The 19,325-nt window shown below is 40.3% G+C and overlaps 1 protein-coding gene across 4 annotated transcripts in view; it reads left to right on the top strand.

Annotated features, from left to right (window-relative positions):
* The window catches only part of NAALADL2 (N-acetylated alpha-linked acidic dipeptidase like 2), a 421,863-nt gene that overhangs the window by 99,991 nt on the left and 302,547 nt on the right, over positions 1-19,325 (top strand). The window contains exon 1 of one of the 4 annotated variants that reach the window (XM_048314546.1): positions 2,197-2,340. The exons of 2 other annotated variants lie outside the window; for them this stretch is intronic. In XM_048314546.1, coding sequence (XP_048170503.1) covers positions 2,298-2,340 — 43 coding nt within the window. In that variant the 5' untranslated portion in view covers positions 2,197-2,297. Of the gene's footprint in view, positions 1-2,196; positions 2,341-7,044; positions 7,250-19,325 lie in introns of those variants that run through there. One more of the 4 variants, XM_048314547.1, reaches the window with a different exon arrangement.

Genomic DNA, 19,325 nt, shown 5'->3' with positions numbered 1-19,325 from the left:
ATTGATAAATAAACTTGTTTTTCTTAAACATGTCTTTTAAAAATAGAGCAACTCAAACTTGTTTATAGAAACTCAGCACCAAATCTTTGACTTCCCTGAGTTAGGTGGTCAAGGAGGAGTTTCTGTATGTGCTCCTCTGCTGTCCCCAGGAAAGGATTGTGCAACTGAGGTATCTCTTTTCTTAGCAGGGACCTGGTTGAAAAGCAGGAATAGACCTAGACCCTTTAATAAAGGCTCTTGCACAATTGTTTCAGTAACTGTCCTAACAGAAGCTTTTAGGAAAGACCACTTTGGTTTTTCACTCGTGAAGTAAACAGAAAGCCACCAAAGTTCTTACTTACTCATTTCTCTGCACACAAAAATAACTTCATTTAGTCTCTGTCCTTAAGCAGAGGAAGCTGCACTAGAGCTGAGCTGAAAACCTCCACCCACTGAACGGATGTTTCAGTGGAATGGTTCGCTGGTACTTTCCAGTGAAAACTCAGTAAATTTACACAAGATGATGTTCAGCATTGGAACTGGAAGTCACAGCTGGGGAGGTTCCCCAGGTGTCTGCTGGAGTCTTACCCCTTTCTCTGACCCTGAGCTGGCCAGGGGCAGCTTCAGCTCACTGGCAGTAAATGCCAGTAGGGTGGATGAGCCTGGTGAATTGTAGGAATCACTGACTGCATATTTTGGGCCATGAGCTGGTTATGGGGGATAACGTAGCAATAGCTCAGCTAAGCTAACAAATAAAACAATAAAGGCGTAATTTCAAACTTAGTTCATTTTTCTTCTCTCTTTGCTTTCTTGGTAAAGATTATTTTCTGACTGTGGAATGGTCGGCTTAACTGAACTAATTTAATAATCAGGCAAGAATAAAGCATGAGCATTTTCTTTTGAACGCCTTCATTCCTGTGAACCAAGTGAAAACATCTTTTGGAATTCACTGTTCGGATGATTGAGGTTTGGGGGATGTCTGATTTACTTTCTATAGCAAAACTCAGGACATAAATATTTTTTTACTTCTGCTTATGTGATGCTTACCTTGAGGGATGTTACTGCTTGTGGGGATATTCTTACTTCTAAATGAGATTTTTGTGTGAATTAACATAGTTTGTTTCAGAAATTTTACTTGAAAGGTACGCTTTACCTAGCCTGAATGATCAAATGATCTTGAAAAACTCATCTTCCATTTTTTTACCCTCTGTGTTTCTGTTTCAGTACTTTAAAAAGGGAAGAAAAAGACAACACATTTTAGTTTTAAAAACAGACTTAATTGCTTTTGGATTAAAAAAATTTCTAACGCTGTTGATTAGACCGTTTTGAGTGTAATCCAGATGGAGATTAACACGGTAAGAGCTAATTACCTCTTTTAAGTTGCAATTGTTTGTTCCTTTAAAATAATGCTGTATCTTCTCTTTGATTTTTGTCATTGGGAGTTGCAAATGTAAATGTTGAAATAAAACTGACTTTGAAGGCAGAGAGACAAGTGTACTTTTTCAACTAATTGATTGCAAATGTATCAGACACCTGTTATTTGATTTATGTGGCAGAAAAGAGCAAATATTTTCTTGGAACTCAGCTGGGAGTGTGGCTGGATAAGATTATCTCCTTGTGCTGGAGAGGGAGGGTAAGACAAGCAAAACAACTTTTTGTTTTGTTTAGAAGCCCTTTTTATTAAACAGTCAAAATAATATTGAAACTGCAGTGTTGAAGGAAAGCATTTTCCTTGGGGATAATCCTTGGGAAAGGCAGGGGAAGGATGGGTTGGGTCTGAGGTTCTTTGCAAAGATTCTTCCAAGAGGCGCTACATCGTCAGCAATCATTGTCCTCTGCGGTGGAGAGCTGCAAAGTTCCCATCCCAGACACTGGGTTGATAGTTAACGTTTAGTTTTCCTACGAAATGCAGATTTAGAGGTTCTTTAAAAGCAGTTGCAAACTTTCTGTGGCCTTTGGCATTTTGTCCAAAACACCTGCCACGAAACAGAGATATGCTTCATCTTGCTGCCTGTGTGAAAGCGAAAGGAGAGGGTGGGGAGCGAAGGAGCAGGAGAGCCCAGGAGGAGACAAAGCAGCCTTGCCCGAAGCACATGTTAATCAAATCAGATCAAAGGATATGATGTCAGTTTATAGAGAAACAGGTCAGGCAGGCTCAGGTAGCTCAGGAAGCAGGATACTAATTATTCCCAGAAGAAAGTCAGGTATAGGGTTACCGTGCCGCAGCTGGAAGTCAGGAGGTCGGAATTTGCACGGCGACCAAGTCCACTGGCTGGAACGGCTCGGCTGCTTTCAGGGGAGTTTATAATTTTGTGGAAATGGGAGAGAATGAGCCCAGTGCAGCAAGTGCAGCCCAGCCGGGTAAGAACATGCAGCCTGTGGAATGCTGTGCTCTCGGGAGCTCTGGGGCATCCTTGGTCTGCGTGTGGGAGCTTGTTCTGCTGCCGGCTGTGGCACCGTGTCCACAGGAGGGAACGTGTCCTTGCATGTGTTTTGGGGGAAGGAGGAAATCCACCTCACTCATTTCTGCAATACGTTATTGAAAAAAATTCCCTGCTTGAATTTAGGAGGGCGAGGAAAGGTCTGATAAGATCGTGTAAACATTTGGCACTGTATTGTCTGTAAAGGTTGCTTTAAACTTTGGATGATCTGTGGATGTTGGGGTTACTGTTCTGTGGCTTAGTTAAACCTTCTGCAAATGGTTTTGGGTAGGAAGTGCTTTGCTCAACTATTCTGCACAAATTTCGTGCCTGTTGCATGTGAGCGGGGCATGGCAGATGCAGGGAGATGAAGGATATTGTTTAGCATTTGTGGTTTATTCCAGGTTGTTGCCTTTATTTTTTTTTTTTCGTTTTGTGGGCTGTGCTGAGGTTACACCAATACATGCATGCAAAATAGCCCTTGTGGGCACTTGTGTGACTAACTGTAAGAACAGAGTATTCTGTGCTAGGTATTTTAAATTTTCAGTAGAATCCTGAACACAACACTTCATAAATCTTGCTTAGTCCTTCTTTTGCAACATGAATGTCAAATTCTTGCTTTGAGAAAGAATGTTTTCCCAGTAGCCCTTTTTTCTTTCAACAGGCTGTTTTAATATCCCAGAAAATAGTATCTTCCTGAGGAATTATTCCATTATTTTATCTTCTTAGCATTCAGTGTGTTTTTTCCCCTGACATTCAACCCATGCTTTTCTTTTGCTTGACTTTACCAGCCTCTTCCTGACCTCTTTCTCTTCCTTTGCATACAAGGGATAAAGCTTTGTGTCTATGTTGTGTTTTGCAAGAATCCTTAAACTATTGTAAAATTTGCAAAAGGTTTTCTGAGAGCTGGAGTGGTAACTTTCTAGTCTATGACAAGGTGTGTTACTATTTTCCCCTTGAAGTTATCCTTTATATGCATGCACACATGTAATCCAGGGGTTCAAATGTGTGCCTCAGATTCCCGTATTTAATAGGGAATAACTCCATTAATGCTGGAGCAGGTTTAGTTCACAGAGGACTTTTATTCCACTGCCTTTTTTTTTTTTCCTCCCTTTTTTTTTTCTGTATGTTAATAATAATGTAGGAACTATCCAGAAACCGTATGGTGGCAAATTAGATTTTAAATTAGATCCAGATTTTAATATTGAATAAAGCACTAGGAATATTCAATGCTGTACAGGTCTAAACACCATTTCAGGCATGGTAATGAAAGAATTGGTATTGTTTCTTTCTCTCTTTTCTTCATTCAGGACCTGACTTGTGGTTACAGGGGTTTGCTGCTCAGAAGGTTATCCAGTCTAATTCCAATCTTACTTTTTGTGCTGTAAGTGAGGAGCTATGTCACTTCTGCCAATATAATCTACGAATAAAACTGATGGAAAATATTTTCAATCACGCTGTATTTTATACAGGCCTTTTGGGAACTGTGATTGTGATTCTGGCTTAATTCGTACCTTTCCTCCATTAGCCTAAGTGAGCTTAGTCAAATGGAATTCCTCTTGGTTTGCATTAGTGGAAATGGGACAAGAATTAGGGCTGCACAATAATTCTGGTTTTTAAATCAAAATATTCTGTGTGCACACATGCAAACACACATGCACACCCCCAGTTTCATTTTTATCAGTTGCCATCAACCTTATTTCCATTTGTGCTTGTTTTTAGAAACAATCCCAAATAATTGGTGATTCAGCTGGTATTTCTTTAAGGAAAGAAAGGTGCAAAGATTAACATTACTCAAGATACCTGTCAAAACCACTGCTAGTGAAACAACTTGGGTTCCTTTTCACGTTACTTATTTTTAGAGAACTTTGAGGCTTGTATGAATTACTAAAGGTGCCAGATTGACAGCCCTGGAGGCTGGCTTCACTTATTCATTAGCAAAAGAGATACGGCCTGGGCAGCAGGTGCACAAACCTTCTTGCTGTGCTGTACCCATGGCTTCAGTTCTGCTGTGAAAGAAAACCTGGGTTTGAGGATCCAGGGTTTCAGTCCTGCTCCCTCCTTGCCTTTCCCTGCAGCATTTTCTTCTAATGGTGTTGTGATGATTAGGCTGGAGCACTAAAGACTATGCAGAGCCCTTTATTTGATTTCCCCCAGCAGCCGTCAGATGGGGAAGGAGGCTTGGGGCTTACATAAGTCAGTAATTCTCGCCATCTGGTCAATCAGTAAATAGAAGGTCACTCTGCCGTCACAGCGGTTTTGTTTTGCACCAAGTACAGTAAGCCCAGAGAATAAATTAACCCTTGGTTCTGTTCCGTTGTTGTTTTGCTGCTTCTGGAAATGGTTCAGAGCCCATTCCCGGAGCCTGGGTGTGACAAGTGAAAAGAGCAAAGCTCTGAACAATGGGGCTTTGACTGGCAGCCATAGATTGATTCGTTGTTGAGGCAGTGCACTGAGAGCCCTCCAGAAGTGCACTGAAACTCGCTGAGAATACCTTGTATTTTTGTGGTGGTTTGGGGCTTTTTCCCTTTTTGTTGTTGTTGGGTTTTTTGCTTTTAGAATCAAGATCCATTGCCTTCACACGAGTAATTGTTTTCAGTCTTCCCATGAATTAAGTACTGTTTACTGGAGAATGTGACAATATAAGCCCCACAAGATGCAATTACTGTAAATTTTAATTTGATGATATTGTCCATGAGCTGTAATTGATTATACACTGTATTGTGTTGCTAGATGATGGTAGCAACTTTGGTGGCTTGCTAAGTGTGTGTAATCTGTGCTTGCCTCTGGCCCACAGAGGAGAGAGGTGAATTGAGAATTTCAAGTTAAAACAGCTTGTTCTTTTGGGTCTTGAGAGGCACAAGTAAGTGAGCAAGAATGAGAGGAGTCGTATGAGCATTATTAATAAAACATCCTGAAAAATTTGGGTTTTATCAGGCCTCCTTATGTGCTGTTTATTAGCATAACTTAAGCATTTTTGTAACTTTTCGTTATATATATTTAATATAGATATACGATTAAACAACTGCATTATTTCTAAAAGCAGTTTCCAGCAAGTTCAGATTCCCTCCATGATTAATCTGGGCTTTGGATCAGCTCCGAGTGTGTGTTCCTTAGGGTTTGTTCTTGTGTTCTGATGTTGATTTTTAGATCAATATATATGTAGTCTCATGAAATATTTACAGACCAGGTCTAAAAGAAGTAGCTACTACTTTTTGCTGAGAAAGGTGATAGGAAAATATCAAGAGCCTACATAAAGATCCTGGCATGCTTGCGTGTAGCAGTGGGAATTGAGAAGGGAATGTCCCAGAAAGCAAATTTCCATCTCAAATGTCTTTCTTGCTGAGAGGGCTTCTTGGCCACTAGGTTTACCCAGCTTGCCAGACTATATGAAGAATTTTCTTTCAGGTTTGTGTTTTTGAGCAGGATTCTGAATAATGCTAATGAATGCTGTAATCAGCTGCAGTTATTAACTGGGGGGTTCTCTAACAAAAAGTGGTAATTCAGAAGGTGCCTTGTAAAAGTGCTTCCTCTCCCCTTGGCGTTGGATGACCTCAGCCCTGCAAATCGAGGTTTGCTCTGTGGACAGTTATTCACAGAACATCATTGGGTCCCTTTTTGGCTCTTTCTGAATGATAATAGCCAGGGTTTCCTGTGACAGCATTTCTTGCACAGCTTGGCTCTATTCCCCAACCAGGTACAGTAACAATGGGTAATTTAAAATAATTCATTTTATTGCTACCTCCTGTAGACTTTTGACTTTCATTTCAAAGTGATGAATCCAGAGAGCTGGAGAAGTATGTTCTGATCACTATCCTAGTGCTGTGAAAAATACAAGATTTAAATAGTCCCACAGAGCCATCAGCAGCTGGAACAGCACAGAGCACTTCTTTTTATTTCAGCTGAAGTCATTCTAGCATTTTCGGGGTGCTTTTAACTCTTTTATCACAGGAATATCTGGGATTTTTTAGCTTTCATTTTCCAGTTTATGTGTGCTCACGAATCACGATTTGAGATTTCAGTTCTACAGAAATATTATCACTAATATAAACATATTAAATCTGAGAAAGCTGCATAAACTGAAGCATGATAAGACTGAATCTGTCTGCAGTGGTGAGAATTGACCACAAAACTGGGTATCAAGCCCAGGACTTCCAGCTCACAATCTGCTTGGTATTATTGTGGTTTTGCTGTTATGATCCTTTCTGGTTCTTAAAGGTGTGTTGCAGATGATTGCATCCTGATATGTGTGCCTGAAAATGAAACAAGATAGCAACATCTTGCTGCAAGAAGTAAAACTGAAATTGAAAGTAGTAGATGTACAGCAAGAGGATGATGTTTGCAAAGTGTCTGAAAACTTTTCCTCATAAAGCTGCTTTAAACTTTGAAATCCTACCAAATGTAGGAATAAACCCTTGTCAGCAGTAGGCTCTGTCAGGTTCAGTGTTTGCAACTAGGGAAGTGATCCAAGGGAAACTGTTGGTTTTTCCCCCCAATACATCATTGTTCAGTGTGTGGTAAGGGTTATGTTTATTTTGGCTGCTCCTGTACCTCTTTTTCTGAAAGTCAGTCACTTACAGGAGAAAAGTAAAGAGTGGAGTTTGGCGCGGGGGGAATATCAATGTGATCTGAGCAGTTCAGGCAAAGGGAATCTAGTTTTATGTAAACTTCTTATGCAGATATGAACTAGTTCATAAACTAAAGAGTGCTCTGCATTCATAGCAGGTCCTGAAAAGCTCTCTTTTTTCCTCCTCCTTCAAGTACTGGAAGTTTTCTGGAAGTGGCTGAAAATTTTTCTGTCTCTCTACAGGAATTTCATTCCATGGTCCTAGTGGAAAAAGGTGGTGATGGTGAGAAGTTTTATTTTATTTGTCTTTTTCCTTTTCTTGAAAAACCAGCATCTCCACTGATGACCACCACAGTGTCCTAAATGCCATCATGTCTTGCAGTGAGTTCTTGAGACGTATTTTAAAAAGACAAGCAAGGTTGGGTTTTTGTTGCAATGTCATTCTGATCCAGGTCTTTAGAATACTTTTTCCTGGTTGGTTGGTTTTGTGTTGGGTGGTTTGCTTGCTTGGTTCTGTTTCCCCCCCACCCCCCTCAAGGCCTGGTCTCTTAATTAATCTCCTGGTTGTGGGATATATAGAGCTGAGACTCTGCAATAACTGCAAAACTGTTCATTTTGCTTTTAGTCAGCAATCAGAGAAGCAACAAAGATTGACTTCATGTACACCAGGCAAGTAGCTAGAACCCACTGCAAACCAACGGTGAGAGAGTCTCTTCAAAGAGACTCGTTATCTTCTTCCCTTTTGAGAAAAATGTGCATGTTCTTTGTGGTGTTGGAGCTTTCCAATCAAATTTTTAAATTCTGGGGTTCTTAGGGTCCACTCTCATGTTCCAGCTGATGGAGAGCCACAGGGTTCCTTTGGGCCTGCCTGGTCCCAAGGGTCAGCTCTCTTGGAGTGTTGCTGCAGCTGCCTCTGACTTTTTCTTGTTTCATGGTTCTGGTTATATTTTGGTCATATCCTGAAGCTCTTCTTAGCATTCAGGAGAATAAAAAGCATAAGCTAAAGTTACTAAATCCATCCCTGTATAGAAACAGTTACAGAAAACGGAGCTGTGGTTTTTAGCCTGAATGCTACTGTGAATCCGTAGTGCTAGGCATAATAGCTGGCTTTGTCAATTTGTATATATATATTCATCTTTTTCTTCAAATAGTGGTTTTAAAAGTGGCATTTCTGCTGTCTGTGTAAGCTCAGATTTTCTGTGCCTTCCTAACACAATTAAGTTTACCCCATTTTATTCCTGCTAGCCTTGCAAAGAGAGACTGAGTCAGACTATATTTGTTCTTGTGCTTCATCAGCAGATATGTTTACCAACTTTCTAGTTTTGTTTTATTTGTGAAAATGCAGTGAAAGTAATGGGGTTGCACTGGTATCAGAGGGTTTAATTTGGTTCGTGTAGTTATTAGTACTGATTGAGGCACGAGCAAGAAACAATCCTGTTATTCTTACACTGCCCAGGCATGAGTTTTTACGGCTGACAGCAAACAAATACATATCTTTTCACTTATAAACTGAGTCTATTTGACCTGAAAGTCTGAAGTTACAGCAAACCCAAGTCATGGCAATGATGATTGTGCAGAAGATTTGTTGCTTCTCCTTTCTTATGGATGTGATGTGTCGTTGTCCTTGATCAGCTCTGCTCTCTTCTTTGCTGTCTGTAATCCTTGGGTAGAGGAAAGCATAGGCAGACTCTTTGGGTTGTAAATATAAAGCCATTCCCATATGGCAGTAAATTTAATTTAAATTGCCATATATTGCTCTAGCTCCTGGCAGCACCAGTGACTCTGGCACCCCCCTCCCTGGGATGCTGCCTTCATGGGGCAAAGGCACTGTGAGCTCTGAGGGACTGGAAATTCCATTCTCTGGTAGTTCATGGGCATTGTGGCCACTCCCTGTAAATTGTAGCACAGCTTAACTAGCAGATAATTATATAAACCCATGTCTTCTGCATACCTGAACAACAAAATGTTTATAACTCTTGCTTTCCTGATACAGAGAGTTCTTTCCTAGTTACTGTTTCCATACTTACCAGATTACATGTAAAAAGCATAAAATCCTTTATATTATCCATAAACATAATAACAAATGCTACACTACATAACTTAGACTTAGTCAATAATTCTAGACTCCGCCTGAGGGGTTGAAGAGGAAATTATTCCTGTTACAAATTTTAATTATGCCATAAACTCATGGAAATAGCTATTGATCTTCAGCATCTGGCATCAGAAATGTCGCCTGCTTTTCTTGGTTATTTAGTTTGTCAGTAGCATTGTCATATAGGATAAAAATAAAAAATGTCACAGGAGATGAAGATGTACCGTATGCAAATGAGAATATTTTGGTTTGTTTATGTACTAAAAATATTTTATTGCTGAAGAGTTTTTTGTTTCTTACCAGATTTTTTTAGCTATCTCCAGAGAAATTTGCATTTGAGATGCAAGAAAGCAAATTCTAATTCTATCAAAGACTCTGTCTCACCATGGGATGCTGTAATGTGTACAGTGTGTTTCTTGTCTTAGAGGTACATTTAAATTTGGAATTCAATTAACTTCTCTGTTGTGGAAGAATTATAATTTCAAGGACCAGATGAGACAAAGGCTGGAGCCTTATTCTGCATTTTTTTCCTTAAACCAGGGCTGTTAGGTGATGGTTGTCAGTGTAAAAATTTTAAGGCCAGCTTAAAATAGTAACCTTGAAATTCTGATCTCCTCTGAAATCAGTGGCTCCTCATCACGGTGAGCTCTTACTCAGATGTTTCAAAGTGGAGGGAAAAGCTTTTTAAGAAGTTTGAATTTCAGAGCAGGATGTGCTGAGAACAGAAAAAGAGAAATGCAGACCACCTTTCTATTCCACATAAGGCCTAGAACCAAATGTGTTGTTAGGTGGCATGTCTGCTTGTGGTTCATGAGGTTTGATTGTAAGTGACCCCCAAAAATAGTTGTTTTAGGTGACTGGAAATACTGCTGTACTCCAGTAAAACCTGAGTGCAGGTGTCCTTGTAGGCAAAGTAGCATAAAGCTCCCTTTCTTTTCCCATGTCCAAAATGGTCTTTGAGGCAGATGAAAGATAGTCTTCCCTGTCCAAGAGAATTGGAGCTACGTGGGTAAAAATGGGTTGGAGAGCTCCAGAGAGCTGGCCCTTGGAAGGACAATCAAGGGCAGCTCACCACGATGACAGAAATAACAGAGGCTCTCTGAATGCTGAGCAGGTGCTTGGGAGACCAGAAGCACTTTGTGCTTTCCCTCCAAATGTCTGAAGCAAGGAGGGAATTTGTGTGGTCCTGAGACAAAGGAGTGCTGTTGGCTCAATGCAGAGATACAGTGAACCCAGTGTTAGTGCCAAGCACTATGTTGATACATAGATATTAAAAGGAAGGATGTTTGTAAAGCTCTACCATGGACACAGGCTGCTCTGTGAAGGAGACTCCTAAGAACACCCTTGAGAAATACTGTACTTTTCTCCCGATTACAGCAAGGGATGGAAGCACTTCTGTCCCTTCCTGCTTTGGTAGTTTTACTTAAATTCTCATCTTCTTACCTTCACCCTGTGGTGAGCCATGTGATACCATACACGACATCTGAAGTTTCTCAAACTTTGTGCACAGGACTGTGACCTCTCACTAAAGAAGTAAACTAAGCAAAGTAGGACAAAGCTGACTTCAGAGGGGCAGCTTGTGGTGGCTGTTGCCAACTCTTCGGCAGGAAATTGCTCCCCCTAAGAGTATCTGCCAGTGGTGTATTGATGCTTGAACCCTCCTGGCTGCCTTTACTCAGCCTGGCTTTGAAGAAAAGGGATAGAAACAAATACCGTTGAGGCTTGCAGGCATTTGAGGTGGCCAAGCTGACAGGTTGTACTCCAGCAGGTAAACGGAAGCCTATTAAGAGCACACAGAGACAAAATGTGTTGTGTGAGCATCAAGTGTTTTTTGGGATGGACCTCAGTGAGGCAGACAGCTGTGGCTGTTTCAAGGACACGGAGCAATCATGCGGTTTCTGAAGGATTTTGCTGGCAAGTTCTATGTTAAATATTTTCATGTAGGACTGAATGTCTAAATCAAAGCTTGCATCTGCATTCACTTTACAGAGCAGGACTGAGGTGGTATCTCCATCTGACTGCAGAGCCCTCTCAGCAAAATTTAAAACACTGCACCATCCCCAATTTTGTGTTCTCTGAAGAGCCCTAGCACTACTTGAATAATACTTTTTTGTCTGCTTTCATTCTCTAAAAAGAGTGAAATGTATGAAATGTGTGCAGTTTTCCCAGGGAAAAAGAGTCATTGAAATACCCAGTTCTCTCTCTCTAAAAGCTTCCAACAGCTTCTGAACCCAGACCTGCAGTTACCCTTTAGCCGTTTAATTTAGGCCTTGTACTCCAGGAAAGTTCTGCCATTTATGTATTCTGCCATTTATTTTGGTGACAAAGGGAAGCTCAATACCTTGAAAAATGTAAGCTCTAATTTTTATATACTCGGATTTTTTTGTCTATTGTTTCTGGCTGGCAGGTCAGATTTGTACTGCTGCCGTACGCAGCAACTTAAAATTCATGTTGGTGTGTCACTGCAGTTACTACACTCCAGCCACTACACCAGAAAACTATTAATTTTCACTTAATGATAACAGAAAATGTTTTATAATAAACTGTGAAATAACCTAATCATCTGCAGAAAGTGTAAAGATTTTATATTAAAAAGCAATTAAACTTTGGGGTTTTTGTTTGGTTTTTTTTCTTTTTAACAAATTGTAAGACATGCAATTAATTGGCTTTTTCTTTGGAGGGAATCTGTGCTTGCTATAGCGTGGTGTCTGCTATAACAATAGGTGTCTGTCACTGAATTTTGGAATATTTACTTGCAGGGAGAGGCTCTTTATGGTAGGAAGAGAGAGAAAAGTGGCAGCTTGCACCTATTAAAGCTCGGTGCTGTCTTGTACTCTGAAGACTCAAAGCCAGAGACGGGCTAAGAAAGGACTTACCTCAATTTTTGGTTGAACAACAGATTTCCTCTGTGGGCTTGGGTTGCCCCTTGTCTCGCTTGGTGAAAATCACTTGCTTCACTTTTTACCTTCGAGTCTCATTTGAGATCAGCAGCAGGAGCTGCCCGTGCTCTGCAGGCAGTGCAGGGTTAAACTCCGTCAATAGTTCTCAAGTGCCTTTATCTTAGGAAGGTAAATACGATAGGCAAGGACTACTGACAAGGGCCTTTGTAGGTTTAATTGGCTCATTTCTAACAGTAGAAGAGAGTGTTCAAATGGAATGGAAAAAACAAGGTCTTCTGTGCAAAAGGAAGCTTTTCTAAACTATGGGGTTTGAACGAGCTGAGCTAAAAATCAAGAGGATGAATAAAACTCTGACTATGAAGGATGGGAAGTGAAAGGCTGGGAAAGAATGAGGAGCAAAATGAACGCGATAATTTGCCCAGAAAACATTTGTGCTGCAGTTGTGGTCAGTTGGGAAACCTGGCAGCACCAGCCACTTGCCTTTGCACTGATAGGAGCCTCAAATCAGGGAGTAGGTTTCCACCTTCCCCAGGGTGTTCCTTGTCTCAAGACAGACTTTTCCAACACCCAGTTGGCCGTACATCCAAAACACTCCAGGCACTATACTAATAATAGGATTATAAAACAGGTTGGAATGCGAGTCTGGATGTAATTATTTATGTTCCCTCCATCCCTTGCCATGTGGAAGATTCAGGGCAGGTTTCTGGGTGAGGGAGGGGTTAGTTGCTCCAGTGCCCTGTGTACAGCAGTGAAGTGAACACTTCTCCTTTTATCTCTTGCTTTAGCGTTCAGTGTCAGACTAAGTAGCTCTAAGCACACTCCACAGGTGATCCAGAACTGAAAGGTTCCCTGTATATTACTTCAGTATTGTTTCTTACTCTGCTTTATGACATTTCCAGTTCCTTTTATAATGTAAATATCTGTTTTCTTTGTGCATGAATTCTCGAGTATTTGTAGGGATTGTTTGGGGGGATAGGGGGGGTGGTTTTGTTTGCTTGTTTTTCTTTTCTTTTTCTTTTTTTTTTTTTTTTAATTGAAGATGGAAATTTATCTAGCATAATGATTTGGTATTTGTTTGACTAATGGAAATGCTAAGTATTTGAAGATTTTAGGTATCTTGGGGAAAAAATCCAGCCCCCCTAAATTTACTTCAGTCAAATATTATCCCAAATGCAGTCTTTCTTAAGTGTGAAAGCTGAAGTTTGGCTTGGAAATGCAGTGTATTGTTTTGTTTATTCTGATATCATTGCATTTTGTATTTTTAAGGTAAGCTGTATCCTCCAGTGTTGACATGGATGTCTTGGAGTCAGAAAACAGCAGGTGCTGACATCTGTCTCTGCTGAAGGTGCCTCTTCACATCCTTTAGGGACATCTCAAGGGTCCATAAACCAGTCTTTCACTTACCACTGCACTCTTCAGCTGAAGATCAGAGATTGCAGGTTACACATCTGGAAATCCTGTCCCAGAGTTTCATGGTGGTGCAAGCACAGGAGCTAGTTGATCTGTGACCTGAAGCCCATGGCACGTGGAGGCCTGGTGGTGGCTGGGAATGTGTGTACGCACAGGCAGTACAGTGATCTTGCTCTGCCTACAGCTGTTCTCCAGAAACCAGGAGCACTCAGAACGAACTCTGTGCCCACCCTGGGCCCTTCCCAGGGATCAGGACAGAGACAAACGAGCAGAGCTGTGAGGGAGGGTTGTGCAAGACCTTGTTGCACATGTTCTGTGGTTACACACACAGGAGCAGTGGTTAAAGTTCACCATTGTTTACAGACTTAGCTTATTACTGAGTTCACCTTTTAAAAACTTAGGGTTTATGGTTTTTGCCTTTTCAGTACATGGTTGTACTCCTAACCTAGAAAGTTAGTAGTACATCCACAGGCAATAATCATATTATTTCTCCTACCTTGGTCAGCAAACCTTTCCTGAGCAGAGTCTGCAAAGGTGGAAGAGGTGTGTTCTGGTGTTGGCTGTTTTTTTTTTTCCTCTAGATCTTCCCAAAAGCAAGAGAAAAATCAAACTGGTTCTGAGACCAAAAGGAGTATTAGTGTCTAGATACACGTAGCCTCAGGGTACTGTGTTCCCTGGTTTCTTTTATTTATGTAAAATTGTAGCTTTATTTCTGTCTATTCCTTTGTCTTTAATGCAGACCAAAAGGAAACATTTTGCTGGATTTAAGGTCTGTGTCCCAGTTCTGCAGCGTGGATGATTCCTGCTGTGCTCCAAATGAATGAGGATGAGGTCCAGTAAAACCTGGCTTTTGTCTGTTTGTCAGCTGTTGGGTTTAAGAAATTTGGATTGTTCCTTCCCCCCCCCCCCCCCCCCCCAGTTTGGTGTCAGCTGCAGCCATTTGAACTGCATTGCAACTTTTGTGGCAATTACAGCAAAGCTAAAAGATGCAGGAAAGAAAAATCACCTTCATATTTCAGAAGAGATGTTTTTTAAAAAAAAAAAGCTTTTCTGTTGTCTCAGAAACAGATGTTTGTTTAAACCCAATCATGAAATTGTACTCAGATTTAATTTATTGTTTAATTTTGTACCAGTCTTTAGTAAATAAACTGCCTTGGGAGCAAGTGAATCAGAGTTTTCTATATGCTGAAGTCTTGGAATGAGGCTTCTTTCAGCAGAGTTCAGCATCCCAGGAAAAGGAACAAAATTGCTGATAAAGCAGGCTCATGTATATAGATATTTGTCAGGGTTTTAAAAATGCAGCAACCTCAGTTTGCAGCACAACTCTGGTAAAGTCTGAGTAGTTGAGTTCAGTCCAAATCAAATCTCAGTCTTCAAAACTCAGGCTTTTTAAAAGTGGAGTTTGTGTTGTTTTCTCTTTTTTGGCTGTGGGACTCTGGCTGTGTTCAGGCATTTCATCCTCCCTGCCTGTGAGTGCAGACAGGTCCTATGTGGAGGGGATGAAACCCAGCTGGTATCTTTAAATTATTTCTGACCTGATGTGAAATAGCCCACTGAAATTTCATGATGGTCATCTTGTTTTCCTTTATGGAAATTCTTAGCTGATAAGCAAACACAAATCTTTGAGAATGAGGGTTTGAACTGAACCCAAGCTTTAAAACTTCTCCTGACTTGCAGCAATATACTTCAACCAATTACAGGCATTATAAGCACAGACAGACGTGTTTGTTTTTGCTAAATATATTTAACAAATTTGTCCTGACAATCACAGTCTATTTGAATTCTTCCTCTTAAAGACTGCAGTAAAATTATCTGCATTTCATTTAACTCACTTTATCTTGTGTATATTTCTCATTCAGAATTGGGAGTATCCAGTCCACCCAGTGACCCATGTCTAGATTTGCAGAGAAACAAAAAAAAAAAGAATAATTAATGAAATTGACTGTTTCCATCCTGAAATACGTTACTAAATACAAAATTTAGGTCTGAAAAATTCATTTGAGAAAGGCAAGTTGCAGTTGATTGTATATATTAAAAAAAGGGTCATGTTTATTCTGTTGGAGTGCTTCCATTTGACAGGCTGTTTATAGCAAGCATTTTTTCTTGTTTTCTGTTTTTTTATGGCATTTCTGGGCTAAAAGTTGTAATTGGCCATATTTTTTGTTTTGTCTTGGTTTGACTTTGGTATTTGTTTTGGAAAGTGAATGTTTAGGTCTTTGAATATGCACATCTGTTGTGAAGATGGAAAACTGATAGAGGCATGATTGCTTACTGTAATAGGAGAAAATTAAAATCCTATATTCCATGGAGCAGAATAGGAGCAGAATGCTGAGATAGGCCATTTGAAAAAGCAGAATTTTAAATGTTCCTGGGTTGTTGAGTTATCATTTGTAAACCCCGTAACCGTGAGGCATTGCAGCCATTTTAAATTACTAGTGTATAAATGTTTAAATTATGCCAAGTATAAAGATAAGCATTTCTATTATGCTTCCGAATTTGAAGATCATCAGTAGCTTCCTATTCTTCATAAAGTTCAATTTCATGCAAGAGTAACTGATGTTTTCAGCTGCAGTCAGTGATGCTGGGGCTCTGCAGAGCTGTTGGGTGGTAAGGGAGCAGGAGTCAAAGAGAAATAATGTAGAATAGCCTATGGCTGATTTACTAATGCCATTGTGACAGTGTATCCATATCGTGTTATTAAACACAAACATTATCATATTAGTCATTTTATGTATGATTATGACTGTATAATTACTGTATTTTATATACCCAGCTTTGTGCCCATTAGCTTTTAGTCTTAAATCATTAAAGACAGATTTTAACTTCCACATGAATATGAATGCTCTTTTTTCTTAATAAGGTCAGTCTTTTTTAAAAACCTCAACAGCCTGCAGATGTTGCCTTTATCCATTATTAAAAGTTTCCCTTTCTCCAATCAAAACTTAACATTTCTAGACAGTTTGTTGTCTTTTTATGATTAACTGAAATTAGGGCATAGTGAAAATGTGTTTTTAACTACTTTAATAGTCCTATTTGAAGTTATTGTCTTCTTTCCCATAATGAATCAAATTTCTAATGATTCTTCCTGCTTACTAATTTGCATTGCTGTCTGGCTGCCTTGCATTTAATCAGCAAGAGTAAACTGCTAATAGATCTCCAGGAATCTGTCAGGAGTATCAGTGTAGCAGTGTGAGTGCTGACAGGGCATGGAAATACCCTGGAAATGATGGGCTCAGTCCATTGGAGATTGCATCCCGTGTCAGAGACACAGTGACTGGCATCTCAAAATGTTCAAGCAGGAGATGCAGTAACCCAGATCTGTTGTGGGACATTGTGCTTATCTAGGAACCCCCCTGCTTTTTGCCTGGCTTAGTATGCTCTTCTCGTCCTGCTGTCTACCAGCAAGCAGCAGAAATCTGTTTATTTTGGTAGTAAGTGTTTACAGAAATGCCTGGTTTTATACTGCTGTTGGTTTCCATTCACTGTGCTAAGAGAGGGTTGTGAGTTGAGTTGGAGTGCTTGCATGCTTAACTGCAAAAATGACACTTGCAGCTAGTTCTGAAAAAACCCAGCTGGGGGTTGGACACTTCCTTCGGTAAGGACTTCCTACTTACCCCCCAAACTGTACTATTTCTGTATTAAATATTAGACAAAAGCTCAGTGGTGAAATGCTGTATTCTTAACTTCCCGTTCTTATATTGCCAAAGACCTGGTCCAGTGTAAGGTGTCCCTGCCCATGGCAGGGGGTTGGAACTAGATGGTCTTTAACATCCCTTCCCACCCAAACTATTCTACATTTCTATGATTCTATGATTAATAGTAGTTCATGCATTTAAAAAATAAAATAAGATGTGTTAAAATCATTTAATTTTTTTGGTAGAAGCCCAGAGACTGCTCAAACATTAGAGGGATTATTCAGTCTTCATCCAATACAGTAATTAAACCCAAATTTAAAACAGTAATTGATCATTAATCTTGGGAAAGATAATTAAAATCCTGAAAGAAACAACAAAAATGTTTTTTCTGGAGTAAGGATTTCCATCCTCTCTATGCCTTTCCGATAAAGAATGAAAGGCTTAATGAATGTGAAGAAAAGAGAAGGAAGAAAAATTGATGGTAACTGTGGTCTCTGTGTGGTTGCACGGCATTTGCTCCAGTTGGGCTCATACAGCTGTGGAACAAGGTAAACTACAAGTATTTGGAATAGTCTGAAGTTTCCATGGTCAATACTACAAGGAAAAAAATGTTATGAGCTGCTAATCCTTATTTAGTTGGTTTGTTTTCCAAAATTGAATACTTGGGGGAGAAGAGATTGTAGCATTTGAATGATCATAGAACCATGGACAGGTTTGAGTTGGAAGAGACCTTAAAGCTCATCCCATTCCACCCCATGCCATGGGCAGGGACACCTTCCACCAGACCAGGCTGCTCCAAGCGCTGTCAAATGTGGCTTTAAACACCACTCCATCCCCATCGATGCCTGTGCAGGTCTCTTTGGCTGCCACGCCACCAGTGAAGAGAGAAATTTGAGTGTTTTCACCCGTCTGGTGAAACACCCTCTTAATTAAGTCACAGACAATAGGATGAAAAAATGACTCCTTTGCTGTTTCCATTGTTGCACATATTACATAAATGACAAAGCCTTAACTTGTCATTACTTCTTACAGTTTACTCTTGCTGTTGGCAATATCAGGGTGTAAAAAATATGAAAGCATATTGCAGTCTTACTCTTCAATTTTTTTTCCCCATTTTTTTCTAGCAGATCCCCAGCACTATTTGAAGTTTAAAATATGTTTTTAAAATCTGTCTTATAGGGATGTTTGTGTGTCCTTTCTTTCCTAACTTTTGAGCCAGCTTGGCTGTGTGTTGTGTTGGAGGGAGGGAAGAGAGAGGGACTTTGTCAAAGAAGCTTCATAACCTGATTATAAAAATGATTGTTGTACACTGCCTGCATTAGGAAAGCATTAAACACTCATTAGGGCTCTGAAATGTTATTCATTATGAACCTGGCTGCACTTGGCATACAGCTTTTATCTGGCATGTTTTGATACAGTAATAAAAGTGTAAATTACAAATGGGAAGATCCTAAGAGCAAAAATAACAAACAAATCAGTATTTTATAGTCCCTTTCCCAGGCAAAATATTTTTCTTCCATTCCCCTGTTCAGAGACAGAAAGCTAATCCTACCCAAGGCACTTTTTAAGGTGCTCACAGAACAGATTATTCCATAGGGACTCAACCTGCAGTTACAGCTCAGAGCTAATGTGACACCATATATTAAAGTGGTGAAGCTCTGCTGAGCTGCAGCCGAGTGGCACCTGTCTGTGGGGAGGACAGGTGCGTGATTGAGAGGATTTTTTTCTAAATCTGAGCCTGAAGTGGCACATCTGGATCCTAACAGGGATGTCAGTGATCTGTTGTCACGTTGGTAATGCATCAGGGCCCTGGAGCCCTGTTCTGTCGTGTCCCTGCAGGATCCCACACTCCTCTGACTCCCAGGATGTTGCACTCTTGTGGCTGGATTGAAACCTGGCGGGTCTGTGAAAATGAAAACCCTTTTTTCACCCTTCTTCAGTTTTTCCCCTTGAGTTGTGCTTTGTGTCAGGCTCAAGATTATTTCAGGTTCTGTAAGTACTGTAAGGAGTGAACTGCTCCGTGTTACTTTAACAATGCAGGGATCTACAAAGCCTCCTAAAACACTGCCAGTGCTGACATACACCTTGTAAATGTGAAGTTACTACAAACCCCAGCATCTCAAGGCTGTTTTTATTCTAACACCTACTTGGCTGTTCGAAGGTCACTATGGGCTGTGCCTCTCTTGAGAAAAGTGTTTTGTGCTGGGTACACAACATTACACAGGATTTTATTCAAGAGGTGCTGATAATAGACTTGATTTGCCAGTTTGCTGGATGCTGGATCATGTTTCCTGTTTTGCAGGCCCTTCAGAGTAGAAATTG

This window comes from Corvus hawaiiensis, chromosome 10, assembly GCF_020740725.1.
Source record: "Corvus hawaiiensis isolate bCorHaw1 chromosome 10, bCorHaw1.pri.cur, whole genome shotgun sequence".
Classification (NCBI taxonomy): Eukaryota; Metazoa; Chordata; class Aves; order Passeriformes; family Corvidae; genus Corvus; species Corvus hawaiiensis.
This window is presented reverse-complemented; position numbering and strand designations above follow the sequence as displayed.